This window comes from Cynara cardunculus (genome assembly GCF_001531365.2).
Source record: "Cynara cardunculus var. scolymus isolate 2C chromosome LG 1, CcrdV1, whole genome shotgun sequence".
Lineage (NCBI taxonomy): Eukaryota > Viridiplantae > Streptophyta > Magnoliopsida > Asterales > Asteraceae > Cynara > Cynara cardunculus.
The window spans coordinates 47,713,429-47,730,254 of NC_037528.1; the positions used below are offsets into that span (position 1 = coordinate 47,713,429).

The following is a 16,826-nucleotide window of genomic DNA, read 5'->3' on the forward strand; positions in this document are numbered from 1 at the left end:
ATATTTGTTTCTAAATAATAATAAATTGATTATAATTAATGTAGTTAAATAAAATGAAGATAATGCTTCTAATACCTTATGATCATTGTCAATTATATTATTTACATAACACTCTTATATATTATTTAAAAAATAGTATATTTACTAAATGACCAAACACACGAGTTTCCATCAAATTTTTAGTACATCATAATAAGAAAGACAAGATTAACCGAGGTTGTTCAAACAGACATAAGGTAACTAAAAGGTATTACCGTAGCAATTAGAATTATGGATTTTCAATTAATGGGGAGTAGTATGTGACCCATAGTCGGGGAGAAAATTGCCCGTTTGATTGAATATGCGAAGTTGGGATCATAAAAGTTAGTTGGGAAATTGTGAATTTGGATTTTACCGATAGTGCAACTTCTGTACTTTGACAGTGTATAACTCACAAACTGTAAGTCAGAATAAACTCGTATTTTGCAGTTAGAAAGCCCTTACTATATATTACAACTTTCATGAAAGGTCAAAAAGCCAGTTATGACTCTAAGTGGTTCGAAACAATGTGTGTTCCGGGGCTGTTTCCACCGTATTCAGGATTAATATGTTGTTTTGTAAAACTCGTATAAAATATATGGATAATCAAAATGATGTGGGTGGATTCATATATCAAATGTAATATTGATTCTTATTAATTTAATATATAAATGTGATCAACGACTCATTTAGCTAACTTCAATAATTTTTAAAAAAAATTATCGTCATCGCGCAATGCGCGATATCAAACACTAGTTAATGCATAACAAGAAATGATTGTTTAGTAATTATTTTGAATATACAATCCAAATGGCAGATAATCACCATTTAAACCCGTATATAATTCAATGTTGAACGAAATATAAATGTTTGATAAAAGTAAACAATTATCCCAAAAATTAATCACATTCACCAACAAAGTCCATACGTATACACCTAGTTCATGATACATAATTTAAAGTTTTAAACATTTAAGTACCCGAATAATCGGTAGAAGATTAATTTTAGATTAAAAAAGGCTAATTTTATATTAAAAAAATTCATGTCACTAACCATGTCAGCAAATAATACTGAGTTGGATATCACATCATTCGTCACATCAACATGATAAACTGATTAATGCTTCAATCGATTACCCGGGTAATTAAATGTTTAAAACTTTACATCTTAGCTATCAAAATGGAAGTTTTGAAAGTACATTACCCAAAATAAGAATCAAGTTAAAATATGTTATTTTTTCATGTAATTTTCCCTTTTTATTTCATTATTAAACTGAAATGAAAAAAAGTATATGAAATCAAAATAAAGAAACTATATTTGATTTATTTTTCTTAAATTATAAATAATTAACAATATTTATTTAAATCATAAAATATGTGTATAATGTGTTTTTTCAAGAGTATACAAAATAGGTATAAAAATCGTTGTAACACATTTAAAAGCTTAAGACCCTTTTTAAGCAATGATGGCCAAATCGGCCCAGAGCGGCTCGGGATTGGAACCGGTACCGGTCTGGCCTGGGACCGGTAAGGACTGGTTATGGGACCGAAAACCAGGACCGATTGGGGTTTTTGGCAGTTTCGTGGGACCAGACCGGCTATGGACCGGCCCGTCCCGAAAATTCAAATAAATTTATAAATAAATGTATTTTTAAATAATTTTATAATATATTTTTCTAAGAGAATGTAATTTTAATTATATTATAACGTACTTTTAAAGTGTATTTGAATGACCCAATTACAAATTTTATAATGTATTGAAAATATATATCATTAAAAAAAATCTTAATGTTGGGACCGGGACTGGCGGTCCATAACCGGTTGTGAAGAACCTTGACCGGTCTTACTATTTTCGACCGGGATCGGGACCGGTTACGTGGGGATCGGTTATAACCGGTTATGAAAAAACTTAGGATCGATTGGACCGGCACGGCTCGAGCCGGGACCAATTTTTAGCCATCACTACTTTTAAGTGTATGGATGGTCTTATTATTTCTATTTGATTTGTGGTAGTAATTTTTCTATCAAACTATTTTATATTTGTTGCCTCTTTATTTCATCCATTAGTAATTTTTTGATGAATATTATAATCAATACTAAAAATAATAATTATTTATTAATTGTTTGGTTATTTAAGTTGTTGCAGTTAAAAAGCTCGTTGTTGGACTTTGGGTTGGGTCGGATGGTCCGCCTTCAGGTGTGTAGCGATTTACTCGCCCCTTCTATCGGTGATGCGTTATTGGCCTTAATTGCCCGACCATGCCTCCGGTGATGTTACTTTAAAGAAATTAGAGTGCTCAAAACAAGCCTACGCTTTGTATACATTAGTATGAGATAACATCATAGGATTTCGACCATATTACATTGGCCTTAGAATTTATTTTGTTGTCATTCTCCAACCACTTCTTAACATAGTTTATATTAAGAGTAAATTACGCATTTCATCCTTATCGTTTGTTGAAAGTTGTTATCTTTGTCCGTACATTTTTTAAATTATGGTTTTCATTCCTATAATTTACATATTTTATTATTGTTTTCGTCTTTGAATTATAAAATTTATTGTTAATCACAAAGGTGGTGCCCAATTGGTTTGAACTTGGGCTCCAAATGTCAAAAGTGTCTGGAGGTCCTATGTTCGAATCCAAAGAGAAATAAAAATCTTCTTGTAGCCACAGAGATTCAAATGCGGGGACTCTGGGCTACCCGCGAAATGGATGGTCGTCCTGAGATTAGTCGGTTCGCATAACGGGTTGGATATCCAAATTAATCTAGAAAAAAATATTATTGTTGTTTTCATTCCTAAGTTGGCTCTATTATTTTAGAGACGAAAATAATAATTAATTTATAAATCATAAGAACAAAAACCTTATTTTTTTTTATTAACCTGGATATCCAACTCGTTATGCGAGCCGACTAATCCCAGAGCGACCATCTGCTTTGCAGATATCCCAGAGCGACCATCTGCTTTGCAGATAGCCCAGAGTCACCATATTTGAACCTTCGTGGCCACAAGAGAATTTTTATTCCTCCTTGGATTTGAACCTTGAACCTCCTTGTACTTTTGACATTTGAAACAAGTTCAAACCAATCAGACACCACCCTTGTGGTTTAGAACCTTAATTTTAAAATCAAACGGAGGAAAATCGTAATTTACTCTTTTATTTATCTATTTAGGGGGTGTTTGGGATTGCTTATTTAAAACAACTTATGTTTTTTTTATAAAAGTGTTTATTAACTTATATGGTATCAAACCGGAGTTAAATAAAACAGGGTTAAAATTGTAAACCGGTAATAAGCAGTTTTTCATAAGTCAGGAAAGATTAACTTATCAAAAACAGCTTATTACCGGTTTAACACCGATGTAAACAATTTCTTTATCCAAATACCAGAATATATCTTATCACCGATGCCAAATTGAAATAAATAAAAAAACAGATTTTATAACCGATCCCAAACCACCCCCTTGTTTTCTTTCTTACCAATCCAACATGTTTCTGATTGCAGAAGGGGTTTAGGGTTTAGTTTGGATCCCGCCCGGTTGAACCGGTTGCGTAAAAACTCAAAACCCTGATTAGGGTTTATGTACCTTTCATCTTCATAGTTGAATCCAAATTGAAGAACTTGAATCGAGGTCTGTTGATAGTGTTCGAATTTGTTTCAGTTGAGCGAGATGTCAACACTCGAACAAGAAAATCATTCAAACGAAAACCGTAGAATCACCTGGGAAGGTTGCAGCGTTTTGCTTGATATCAACGATGGTGATCGCCTTGTTTTCTCTCGCCTCACCGCTGGCTCGTAAGTAATTACTTTCTTTGTTCAAGAAAATGCTACATTTTGATTTTTTAATTCGAACATACGAACTTTCGTATAGAAATTTGATCTTGCTGCCAATGTAACATCAACATCTACCGCTTTAATTTATGTTTGTTTGATTTCCATGTTCCCGTATAAGTTGGAATCTATTTTATGCTGGTTCTTGTTTCATAAACGAGAGAGGATATATTCGTCTTGTCTTATGTGCTTTTTGATGATAGAATACAGGATTGTTTGTGGGATTGTGGACGTTGGGAATATGAGTTGCCCACTCTTTATAGAATTGAGAGAGGTTCTTTCATTTTGTTAAATGTGCATTTTGATGATAGAATGTGGGATTTTTGTAGGATTGTGAAAATTGGGAACAAGAATTACCCACTTCAGCCATTGATTGGGTGTCCATTTGGTTCTCTGTTTCAAGTAGAAAATGGGGCAAATGGTCCTTGCTTGTCGCGGGTAATTTCAACTGCAGAAGGTTTGTTTACCTTTTTTTTGTTTATATTTCTTTACTGTTCTGCCGATCGACCTTAAAATAAAACCTTTTTGCTCCAGTTTACAATGTGAAAATTCCAAGTTTGGTTTACAATCAAAATATTGATAGGTTGATAAAGTGAGGTTTTTTTTAGTGAGAAAAATCATGATTATGGTGTCCTTTTTCTTTGTAAAGAAAGAAGCCATTCAAAGCCGTATCTTCATCATACCAATCATTGATTCTACCATTTGATATAGCTGTTTACATGGTATTTCGATAAATCTTGGTCCATGATCTCAAAATTGCACTTCAAAACTTAAGGGGTTTTTGTGATTTCCGGAGGCCATGGTTTGCAAGAATGTACTTATATTAGCTGTATATACTATGATTGGTTGGAGCAATGAATTATACTTCTAATAAAACAATATGGATGCCTCATCGGTAGGAAACTTCATTACGGGAGGGGGGATTAGCAATAGCCTGGGCCAGTTTGGTTCATAGGGTGGATGAAGTGGATAACACATATCTAAGGTTATATGAGATGATATATGTATGACGCATGCTAGTTATTGTTAGCACACACCTTATTTTTTGGTTACGACACAACATTATTATACATGTCACATCCATGGGTTTTAATTTGTGCTCCGATGACACAACTATTATGTTCAAGAAGATGAACTTTAGAATCATCATCATCATTATTAGTAATATGAACTTAACGAGTCTAATTTCTAATCATTTATCAAATCTCTTGTAATGACTAAAAGATATCGTAACCTAATGGTATTAGAAATTTATTTTCTAAAATCCCCATTGATCAGAGATACTAGCATCTAATTTATTTGTGGATGAGAGCATTCCCAACCATGCAAATGTTGATAATTCAGTGGAGTTGTCTATTGCTCCTATATATGCTATTTTTCTCTAAATATGTAAATCCAAACTACTAATGCAAAGCAAAACATAATGGTATATTGTCTTCTTCGTATGTATCATATGTAAATTTCTAGGAACAAAGACGATGTTCTCAATTAAATACGAGTAGATGCTTATGCAATTTTATACTTAGCTTATATGGATGAAATTCATACCTTCTCTCCTTAATATAATTTACAGGTATAATCTCCTTGCTATGCTGTTACAGCGGTCAAAATACGAAATCGCGGTCGGTACTGCTATTTCAAATAGCGGATTTCGCGATGGTAAAGCGGTGGTATAGTCGTATAGCAGTCCAAGAACAACAGTTCATATAATAATTAGAATTATATATATGTACGCACATAATATAAATAACTTAATATATTATGTGTAATCAATAGAAATATTCAACTTTTACACCAAAACATAACTTAAGCAAGTCAGTTTCACATAAATAAACTAGGATAAGTGTTCATGAACAAGCTAATTGCAAGCAACAGGTTCAACATCCGAATCAACATCATCTAATACGGTGACTTCTTCATGTACAATGTCTTCATCATCCGAGTACTCTTCTAGTATAAATATATATATATATATATATATATATATATATATATATATGCTTACATGGTGCAACTTTTGCTCTATTCCTTATGGCAGCCGCATATCCAAATTGCCCCTCTGATTCAATATATTTATCCAGTCCCATCTTAATATATCTATTTTTCTCTACTTCTTAGTTGTATTTAACTTCAAAATTAAATAAGGCATAAAAATGCTTTATAAGCTATACCTGCATGCAAAGGATGATGAAGTTGGTCACTCCGTCGTGCTTGAATCATAGACCACACTCTAGTGATCAATCTTTCGTGAGCGGTGCTTGTTAGATTCTTCTTAATTTGATCTTTCGCTCTTTCCATGGCATCATAGATATAACCCATGCAAGGCTTCTCCTCGATATCAACCAAACAAACAACATCAAGCAACGGTGCCAGAACTTGACAAGCAAGAAAGATATTATCCCAAAGTTCTTGTTTTGCTATTATTCTTTCAATTCTCTTTCCAGTGGCCTTATTTGCAAAATCTCTTTTCCTCCATTGTTCCGAAACAAACAAGAATTTAAGATGATGCCATTTCTCATGTATGCTTTGGATACTATAGAATTGCATTGCAAACCTTGTTACACAAGATCTGTGCAATTCTCTATTTTTTGTGAGCCTCCGCATCATGTTCAAAATCCTTCCGTGGTTGTAAACATAAACCACAATGGCTCTTGCATCAATCAAGACGCTCTTAATCTTTGGCACTTTCTCTCCTATATCCCCTATCACCAGCGTTACACATGGAGCTGTGCATGGGGTCCAAAACGTTTGAGGATGTTGTTCTTCTAATATTTTCCCGGCAACTTTAAAGTTGGACCTGTTGTCGTAACAAACTAGTATAAGTAACAAAAAGAAAAACAACTAGTTAGTACACAATTATCAAATATCTTAATCTAAAGTCTAAACAAATATTTTCTACCTGCACTATGTTTTCTTTTCCGACATCCTCTATTACTTCATTGATCATCTTTACAATTAATTGAACATCTTTCACATGTTCCAATGCATCAATTGATTTCAAAAAGATTGTTCCTCGAGGACAATTGACCAAAAAGTTGATCAAGCTTCGACCTTTCCCGTCAGTCCAAAAGTCAGACATAATAGTGCATTTACTTCTTTTCCAATGCGATCGAAAGGAATCTACGAACTTGTTTGTATCTTCGAGTACATCCTTCAACAAAGTAACTCGAATATTATGATAACTCGGGGCCGGCATGCCTATATTGGTAGAAAAACATTTAATAATTACCTTAACCTTTGAGGTTATATCAAAATTTGAAATGGTAATTACCTTTTCCATATTCTTCAACTGCATTTATAGATCTTTGAAAGTTCTCATCGTGCACGGCATTGAAGCGCAACCCAAACGAATATGCCCAATTCCCAAACTCTTTCCAAGCACCCATTTTCAACTTCTCTTTGATTGGATTATTTCTATCCAATGTGCTTTGTTTTAGCTTGTCATAATTGGTCTTAAACAAGGTATCAAGAGGACCACGAACATTGCTAACGGCCTTTCTTTTCAAACCGTGAGATGGCCTTTCGGATTGTGATTGCACACCTTCAATTATTTTTATTTCATCATTTTCTTGCCCTTCATCATCACCTTCATCGGGTTCAAAAGAATATTGTTGAAGAATTTCTAACTTCCTTTTCTTTTCTTTCTTTTGCTTATCTTTTTCGTGCATTGATGCAAGGACTTTCTTCTTTATGTCATTACATATGTTAGGACAACCACTCACTTGTCCTCCCGTGTGAGTAAGATGTTGCTTCAATCTTGTGATGCATCCGTGTACTTTTTTGTTACACAAAGTACACTATATATTAGCTTTCTTCAAAGGATCTTTCCACACATCCCATTCCCAAGCCATATCTCAATAGATACATTTAGAATTAGATCCTGCATCCGATGTGGTCGTAGTAGTTGTAGTGTTCGGGGTGACGGATGCTTTCGAAGACGGACCACCATCCATGCTATTACTGTTTTCCATCTATTTGTTTACCTACCACTTTCCTAACACTCGAATTGAAACTTGAAAGTGTAAATAGTAGGCAGTAGCAACATAAAACAGTAGCGAAATACAAATCAAATATTCATATACTAAAGTGGAAGTGTAAAACAGTAGCACTGTAGCAAAATAAATAACCAAAAATATTAAGTTATTGTAAAAAGTAGCACAGTATTTTTTTTACTTGAGAAAGGTTTTAAATAACAATAGCAAAGTAAGTAACTAATTAATAGTAAAAGTGTAAAACAGTAGTTGGTGTTTGGTGAAAAAAACACATCTTAAGCTCGTTAGCAGATCAGAACCTCAATTTGTGGTAACTCGTAAAGGTAGAACCGAATAGTGGTAACTGGTAAAGGTAGAACCGTTGATTGCAGAGTAGAAGAATAGAACCATCAATCGGAGAGTAGAAATATAACTTGAAATAGAACTTGAGTCGAACTGGTAAGTCATTAAAGATGATGCCATGAAACCCTTGATCACGTCGAACTGGTAAGTCGATTCAATGGACTAAATCTACTACAACCCATAAAAATAAAAAAAACGCCCAACTTAAATAACTTATTATCAGCCTACCCTTAAAAGAAGCCCAACGGTTCCGAAAATTCATCTAATTGAAATAGCGTCTTTTTCACCGCTATTGCACCTAAAATAACGGCCAAAAAGTGGCAAATAGCACTGATTTTAGCAGCACCGCAATTTGACCACCGCGATTCATCAAACCACCGCTATAGCGGCGCGATTGACAGCATAGCTCCTTTGTCACTAAACATGAGCAGTATAACTTATCTGTTTAATATATTAAAGAGGGGGGAATCAGTCTGACATATTACAATTCAACTAGAGTTGCACCAAAAGGAATAGTGTATTGGAATATACTCCACAGCATATGTAGTTCTATTGTGATTGGTGTTCATTTTGCACATCCCTTTTTCTGAACTTCCCATGCCCTGTTTTAAATTTTATCGCTAATGTGGCTATCATGTAAGCATGAAATGAGGATCTTATCCTTAATCTTGCATCCAGGTTTGTGCCTTGTTGAATCAACACATTAATTTTTCATTTTTTTATACCCTATCAGTTAGTAATGATGAAGACAAGAAGGAATGTGATTTAAAGGATGAGTCGAGGGACAACCGTGCATTGATTGACAATAATACAGCCCAAACACTCACTGGGGATGATATAGAAGGAATGCGAAGGTTAGAAACTGATGTCTTGCTTTTAGTAAACGGCTTTGTGTGGTTAGTTGTCATTTACTTATGAGGAGTACAAGCTTTCTAAAGCAAAGAACCAAAGATGCTGTTTTGATGCATGAATCTATAACCATTCAAACCTTTAACAATGGAAAGATGCAGTAGCAGTAAAAGGCTGTGTGACTAGTTGGTATATACTTGCCAGGAGTACAAATTTTATCATAGCAATGAACCAAAGATGTCTCTTTTGATGCATGGATTCTTGCCACAGAGCTCAATACTTTCTTCCATTTCAAAGTAGTAATTTATAATATGCTTGATTTTGTGCATTTGGAAGAGCACGTTGGCAGTTCTCTTTCATTCTTATGCCCTCATTTTTTTCACATCTTGTTAATATCCTAATGTCAGCTCTAAATCCTAATTTGTCATTTTCTAATATGACGAGTTTGTTGAATCCTGGAATTTTACTTCCAGATAGTTTGTTATTTGTAATGGGTACTTATTTTTGGCTAATCTGATGTGACGATATGAGAATGACATGATAGATTCTCTAGTAGTTATTGCACTCAGATTCTCTAGTAGTTATTGCACTTTGGTTCGTATTGCTTATAGTGGTAAACATGATTATTTTACCTGTTTATATAATTATCATTCTTATACCTACACTTATGTCTGAGTTGCTAATAGGGATCTACTTCACTTGTTTTTTTCATAATTGGATAACATTGCAGTGTTTTTGAGCTGCTAGTTTAAAGAAGGGAACTTTGCGACTTTTCCACTTAAAGTTCTAGATTAATTGTCATAACCACATATTTTTTATTAGAAAATACACATTCTTGAAAACGTGTCTGTGTCATTTACTGCTATTGTTTTATTTTCTTGATTAATACGACTTATACATTGCTTTAATCCAGACAGGGTGCAAGTGGGAACGAGATAGTTGAAGCTCTAATAGCGAACAGTGCAACATTTGAGAATAAAACATCCTTTTCACAAGTGAGTACAGTACTTGACATTTAACAACTATGGTTGCTTTTGTGGTGCATACTGAACTTTCCCCTCTGCAGGAAAAGTATAGGCTTAAGAAACAGAAGAAGTATGCTCCTAAAGTACTCTTGAGACGTCCCTTCGCCCGGAGGTAACTTTGTTGAATCTTGGAATCTTGGATGTGCACTCTTGTAACGTAAGAACTAAATCTGAGAATAAAGTTTGCCATTTGTAGAGCTAAAATATGCTATTGAAGTAGTGGATGCATTTTTTGTTGGTTCAGCTGTATATAGTTCTCCTTGAAAAATTGTGAGGTGAATGTTTGTGCCTGCTTTCTTCAGCTTCCCTTGTTGACTTGTTCTTATTCCCTGCAGTATATGTGACACTTACTTTAAGAAGTATCCATCAAGAATTGGGTAAATAATATCACCATCAACGACTTACTTAGTTGCTAAATTCTTATTAACACATTAGAACCCATTGATCAATTGCTAATGTCTGAATCTCAGGTTCTTGCGAGTTGACACATTATCTCTTCTTCTTTCATTTGCTAATGTCACTGCACATTCTGATGTTCTTGTGGTGGATATGATTGGCGGTATACTTACTGGTGCTGTTGCAGAACGCCTGGGAGGTACGAATTTCTGTTTGCTGCCTATTTTTTTGTTATTATATGCTTTTAGATCTTTGGATGACCATTTATGTTTCTCTGTCCAAAATTCATAAACCAAAATGACTTCTACAAGTAACTAGTGTATGATCAGTGAGAGAAAAGTTATCCACCTTTATAATCCTTAGAATTAGATAAGGTAACATGAGTATCGTAAATAAATGCTTTCATTTAGTTAACATTCTTTTGTCCCAGACTGGTTGGGTGGACTAAGATTATCAAGGTGGTGCAACCAAAAGCAAACATAATAAGGTGAAGCACCTAGAATTCAGAGAGACGGTGTTCTTTCATGCATTTCTATCAAAGGCCAATCCTGTTAGTATAATTGTTAATTAAAATCTCACGGCAATCTTGGCCAGTTAATACCTCTCTGACCTCTTGGTACAATCCTTCTCTTCTAACTGGTGAATTGGAGTGTTTGTAAATGGTGAGACATTAGCTTCTACTCGATCATTGTCACCCAATCTTTTTTGCGAATAGCATCATTTTTAATCATATCCTTCATTGCGTTGAAAATGATAGCAGAATTTTACCCTTGTCTGCCCATCATTAGAAAACTCCACCGTACTCTGTTATATTGTGACTGACATTGTCTTGAATCCCTCCATCTTTCTCGTAACACACTGTTGGCTACTTCTTGTCCACACATCCCAGTTTTTTTCAAAGACACACACCTAGCACATTAGAGCATGTTTGACGAGGCGAGAACGTCAATGTTGGGCTCAAAGTTTGGACGTTGGGATATGATTGGTCAAGTTTCATAATGAAAACCTATACTTGATTTTAGGCCTTATTTTAGTGCACGAAGAGCACCGTGGGTTTTCCTCTTCCAGCTGTTTTCAGTGTAGCTTGAACTTTAATCGCTTTGCAAAGTGCACTAATTCACTCACCAGTCTTTGTTCTTTATGCTCATCTCTTAAAGTTGATATCCGTCCTTTCCACATTACATCCAACAATATCCTTTCAAGTGCCCCATATTAAACGCGACATTACCTAAATTGGCCAAGTTGAATGAAAATGACCAACTTACCCTCACTCCTACATCATCTGATAATTGGAGCCACCACCATCATCTGGTAATGCCGTTGATTCAAAGTCCTCAAATTAGGCTTTTCAACTAGGTTTTACGGTGCTCAAGTTTTTCTAAGATAAATGGTGTTGCATGTAATGTTTCTTTTTGGTTGGTTAAGTAATGCTGTAAGTTTAACAGGTACTGGTTATGTGTGCAATACCTATCGTGGTGATTCTCCATCTTCTATTGAGATAGTACGGATATTCAACTTTGGTGATGAAATTAACAAAAGGTATATCACCTTCCATCAAATAAAATAATCTAAATAATCACTCAATTTTGACTTGCAAAACTTCATTGGTGTTTTGTGGTAGGGAAATTCATTATATAGAAAATTGTATAAAGAGATTTATTCTAATGTGTATTGATGCTCCAAAACCTTTTTCTTGGTCCAGGATTGTGAGGTTGCCTCTTGCTGATCTTTCTGCTCCTCCAAATGCAGATTCCAAAGATATGGAACTGCTTCAAGCTTCTGGTAGTGTTGATAATCCAACCAATCAGTCTGATGTTAGTCACAACTTGAACTTGCATTGTTACAGACTATGGTGCATTGGTGGAGGTTCAAACGAGAACACCTTCGACACTCTTTTACTATAAAAAAACACATATTCACATGTGAGGGAACCTGGTGGTGTGCGGGCGACTTGGCGCCGGACCCGCCAAAAATTGCCCGCGCGTGATTCATTATCACGTGTATCACATGTGATGGACTACACTATCACATGTGATTCATAAAAAGGTGTTCTCACTTTTTCGTAAAATGAAGGTTTCTCGTTTGAACTTTTCCCATGGTGCATCTTATCCGCTATGCTTAAATATAGAGACCTGAATATATTTCTGTGGTGGAATCATTATCTTCTCATCCCTCTTTGCAGCCTGTTAGCATGGAAGAGACCACAGTGTCATCTAAAGATGGGAGGCCTACTACCGAGACTGTTGCCTCAAAAGTACATAAAGCTGCCAAACCAGGAGAAAAAGCTTCTGAAGATGCCATTAAGTTGTGGAAAGAAAATGGATTTTCAAGGTTGAAATCATTTTGGATGGTGGGTTTTTGAACTAGTAATGCATTATTAGTTTCTAATTTTCGCTTTGATGATGTAGCCTCATAATTGCTGCTCCAGAAGTGGATGCTTGGGGTATTGTCAAGGAGGTCCTACCATTTCTATCTTTTTCAGCTCCCTTTGTGATTTACCACCAGTATCTTCAGGTCGTATACCCCAACTTTTTTTTTAAGTATTTTATATTGATATACAGCAAGTACTCATGCACACTCCTTGCCTTTAATGACGTTTGAACCCCTGACCTTCTGGGAGGCTGGGCTCTACCAATGACCCAGATACTGTTGAACCAATGATCATTTGGTTTGTTACCCAACTTCTTGGTACTTGACTGCTCCGGTATATGCTTCCGTGTGTGTGTGTTTATTATATATTTGGTTAGAGGATTATGGTTGTCCACAGAAATAAGACTTAGATTCTTGAAATTAATCATTATGTAACAACTGCGTGCTCAATAACTGTTTTCCCACTCTCACGTGTTTGTAAGATCGAAATATTACTATAGTTAACTGCACTTTCACCTAGTCCAATGTTATTCCTGATGTTATGTGAGATCTATAAAAGCAATTATCCTTATTTTATTTTCTGTTATGCCAAGTTGCTTCTAACACGTCTACTTCTGATTAAGGATTCCCATATGATTATAACAGCAAGCATCTCCTCCCAAACTAGTTGTGGGGAGCTAAAAATGAGACTGGAAAGTTATATTAAGATGCTGCAGCCCAAAAGCAAACATGAAAGCCATATGATCGCTAAGTAAATTGTTTACGTCGGAAACAAAATTTATCTGTCCAGATGTTATTAAGCTGCTGATAAGGACCGTTGTCCGCCTTACACTTGAGATGTACACCTTCACATTTGTCATTTTTAGCACTTCTTATTCTTATATTTTCAGGCAAAATGGTTTCTAGCTGTCTGAAACAGGCATTTGATAGAAGTTGCTTTTGTATAACTGCAGCCATTGGCAACATGCATGCACAATCTCCAGGTTGAGAAAATGGCAATCGGCTTGCAAATTACAGAACCGTGGCTACGTGAATATCAGGTTTGGTTTACTTATGCTGTTTTTCTTCTTCCCTCTTCACATGAACCTTGGTAGAAGTCTATAACTTAGGGGGCGATTACCAAATGCTTACTGGCAAAGCGCTTACCCGCTAGAGTCACCACCCTTACTTATCTTATTGGGTAACATTCTTGGCCATCAAAATGGATTGTTGGTAAGCGTCTTTTACCCGGTAAGTGTTAAGCGGGTAAGAGTCATCTTCCTCACTTACCGGGTAAGATTCTTGGTCCTTGCCATGCTCACTGGTAAGCGCTTATCAAATGTCTCCTTAGTTGAACTAAACCGCTGAAGTTAGCAGAAAATATTCAATCACTTGTGTCCTAAATTCATAGCATACTGGGATGTAGGGAGAAAAAGCAGTGATGAATGTAGAGCCAGTCAAGAGCTCATGTCTAGAGGTCTTGAGGTGGAATTTGCACTTGTGAATTAGCCAAATGGTATGTAGGGTCCCTAGATCCTATAAGAATTCATTAGCAAAGCTGCTTTTACCATGGCTTATAAAGTTTATAGACTCCAAAATTATCATCATGTTACATGACAAACAAAATGAGAGCTAAAAGTTTTCTACTTGTTATCCATTGATGTCATAAAGCTTTGTCTGTTTATGACTATGCTTGGCGAATTAGTTGAAAAGCTATATGTTGGCTAAAAAGCTATTAATGTCTGCAAAAACTAGTTGATAAGCTAGTTGGCAGGTGTAAAATGACCAAAAAGGACATGTTAAAAATTTATTCAATTCTAACATACATAATATAATTGAAACAAACTACTAATATATTTGATCATACTAAAATAAGTATTACAAAAATAGAGAGCTCTCCAGATGTTTAGGTTCAATGGACATTCCTTGCATTCTTTATTATACTTGCAATATTATTACGAATTTCCCACATTTCATGGCATGATCATCCCATGTTAGGGAATGTAATGGATTTTGTAAAATTATCAATTAGTGAATTAGTGTAACCTAATGTGAACTTTAGAAATTTGTCACATTTATCGATGATTTTGAATAATCGTTACACATAATAAAAATAAAATAAAGTTTGTTAATTTAAAAAAAAATAATTAATATATTAAATATTTTTTAAAAGTATTTTGTTAATAATTTTAAGTAATAATTAATATTTTATTATAATTTTTTTGGAAAAGATATATTAATTAATAATTAAACATTTTATTAATAGTTTTTTAAGTAAATATATTAGTTATTAATTGCTCAAAAAATATATGTAATTAAGAGTGAATTGCGGATTTGGTGTTGTGTTTTGATTTTTTGTATGACTGCTGACTAAGGTCTCTATACTACGTTTATTATGGATTTAGTCCTTGTGTTGTTCAATTTGTGAGGGCTATGGTCCCTCTGACTAACATTGTTAAAATAATTTGTCAGGTGAAGGGCACTTTAGTCTTTTAACTGATTACTTAAAAAATTATTTCAACATTCCCTCACCAAAGATATAAACGACATGTTGAAAATAAATTTTTAAGTGATATTAAAAAGACTCTTAAGTGCCCTTCACTTAACAAATTATTTTTAACATTGTTATTTAGAGAGACCGTAGCTTGACAAATTGAATACCACATGGATCAAATTCATAATAATCATAGTGTACGAACCCTACTCATAAAAACATCAAAACACAGGGATCAAATCCATAATTCACTCTTTAATTAAATATTTTATGAAAAGAAATATAATAATTAGGAGAATAATTGGCGAACCATATATGGAATAGTGTTTCAATAAGCTATCTTATGGCAAACCAAACCGGGTTTTTTCAATAAGCTCAAAAAATAAGCCAGCTTATGGTTGCCAAACATGACCTAAATCATCAAATGTATTTGTTGCTTAATTACACACATTTTACCCGTACCTTGTTTTCTTTTTTTTACAAGACGAGGGTCTTCATAGAAACAACTTCTCTACCTCTTGGGGTAGAGGAAAGATCTACGCTACATGCGTGAACCGTGTTTGTTTGGTTTAGTTTTATAGTCCATTGTCTAGATAATGTCTCTTTTTCTTCCTTCGTGGGACTATATCTTGTTAAATCGTTTCTTTCATGCATCACCGTTCAGTTTCATCTGTTCCTGTAGATACACACTTGCAACAAACTCTTAAGATTTTGTGGCTATTATGTTGCAGGTTCTTCCTTCAAGAACTCACCCCCACATGCAGATGAGTGCGTGTGGTGGGTACGTGTTGAGCGGAACTAAAATATACAATGACAATCAACCCGACAAGTCCATCTGACTGTGACGAGTTGCTCATGGGTATGTTGATTTTTATGGTCGTAAAACTTGTATGATTGTTTAAGAACAAAATGTTCCTGCTGGTGATGGTCACATGTGATATTTAGGTTTCATGTGTTATGCCAGTCCCAATTTTGAATCTTGTAGAACTTGGCATCCTCACAAAACTTTGGTACTATATTTCTTGTAGGTCTTTGTTATTTGATTCTAGTAGTTGTCAGTATCGCGTTATGTGTTTGTCGTGCTTGTTTAACTTATTTACCGCATGGGTAGAGGTTATGCAAATTTGTCTCGTGGTAATCGTGAGGGACAGATCAACTGGCAAATAAATGTTTTGAGATTTCCATAAGTTGATGGTTCGGGTCTGTATAGCCCTTTGACTTTTCATGGTTGTTATCTTCAGTGTCTTATGAGATTTAGTTGAAGTTCTACACATTTGTCTCTTGGCAATCTTTGAGGTGATTGAACTACAAATTTTGTCTTCGGCAATCTTGAGAGGTGGTTTAACTGACGAGTGAATGTTATTTGGGGGTTATTTCCGTAGATTGCTAGTTCAAGTCTCCACAGAGGCTATGGGCTTTTCTTACTTGTTATTTCAGGGTCTAATGAGATTAGCTGAAGTTTGTGCAAGTTCTGGGCTCGACTATATTATGCCAGTGTTGTAGTGTAACGTAATTGGCTTTCCTTTTTTCA

The 16,826-nt window shown here is 34.8% G+C and overlaps 1 protein-coding gene across 2 annotated transcripts; it reads left to right on the top strand.

Moving 5' to 3' along the window:
• Window positions 1-3,545: 3,545 nt before the first annotated feature.
• On the top strand, window positions 3,546-16,364 carry LOC112524459 (tRNA (adenine(58)-N(1))-methyltransferase non-catalytic subunit trm6). 2 transcript variants are annotated; one of them, XM_025134283.1, is made up of 14 exons: window positions 3,546-3,563; window positions 3,679-3,812; window positions 4,178-4,305; window positions 8,916-9,036; window positions 9,945-10,026; window positions 10,098-10,168; window positions 10,392-10,433; window positions 10,527-10,651; window positions 11,898-11,991; window positions 12,155-12,266; window positions 12,635-12,783; window positions 12,861-12,966; window positions 13,776-13,862; window positions 16,027-16,364. In XM_025134283.1, the coding sequence occupies exons 2-14, from the start codon at window positions 3,688-3,690 to the stop codon at window positions 16,132-16,134; spliced, it is 1,350 nt and encodes a 449-aa protein (XP_024990051.1). In that variant the 5' UTR covers window positions 3,546-3,563; window positions 3,679-3,687; the 3' UTR covers window positions 16,135-16,364. The 2 variants fall into 2 exon arrangements, with proteins under 2 accessions (XP_024990051.1, XP_024990059.1); XM_025134291.1 differs by lacking the exon at window positions 3,546-3,563 and having other exon boundaries at window positions 3,691-3,816.
• The last annotated feature ends 462 nt before the right edge of the window (window positions 16,365-16,826 follow it).

Bases quoted from the DNA above. Each gene is read 5' to 3' on its own strand.
- LOC112524459 (XM_025134283.1), top strand. From the start codon at position 3,688: ATGTCAACACTCGAACAAGAAAATCATTCAAACGAAAACCGTAGAATC. The intron at 4,306-8,915 runs GTTTGTTTACCT...ATACCCTATCAG, and splicing joins GGTAATTTCAACTGCAGAAG to TTAGTAATGATGAAGACAAG. The intron at 10,027-10,097 runs GTGAGTACAGTA...TCCCCTCTGCAG, and splicing joins ATAAAACATCCTTTTCACAA to GAAAAGTATAGGCTTAAGAA.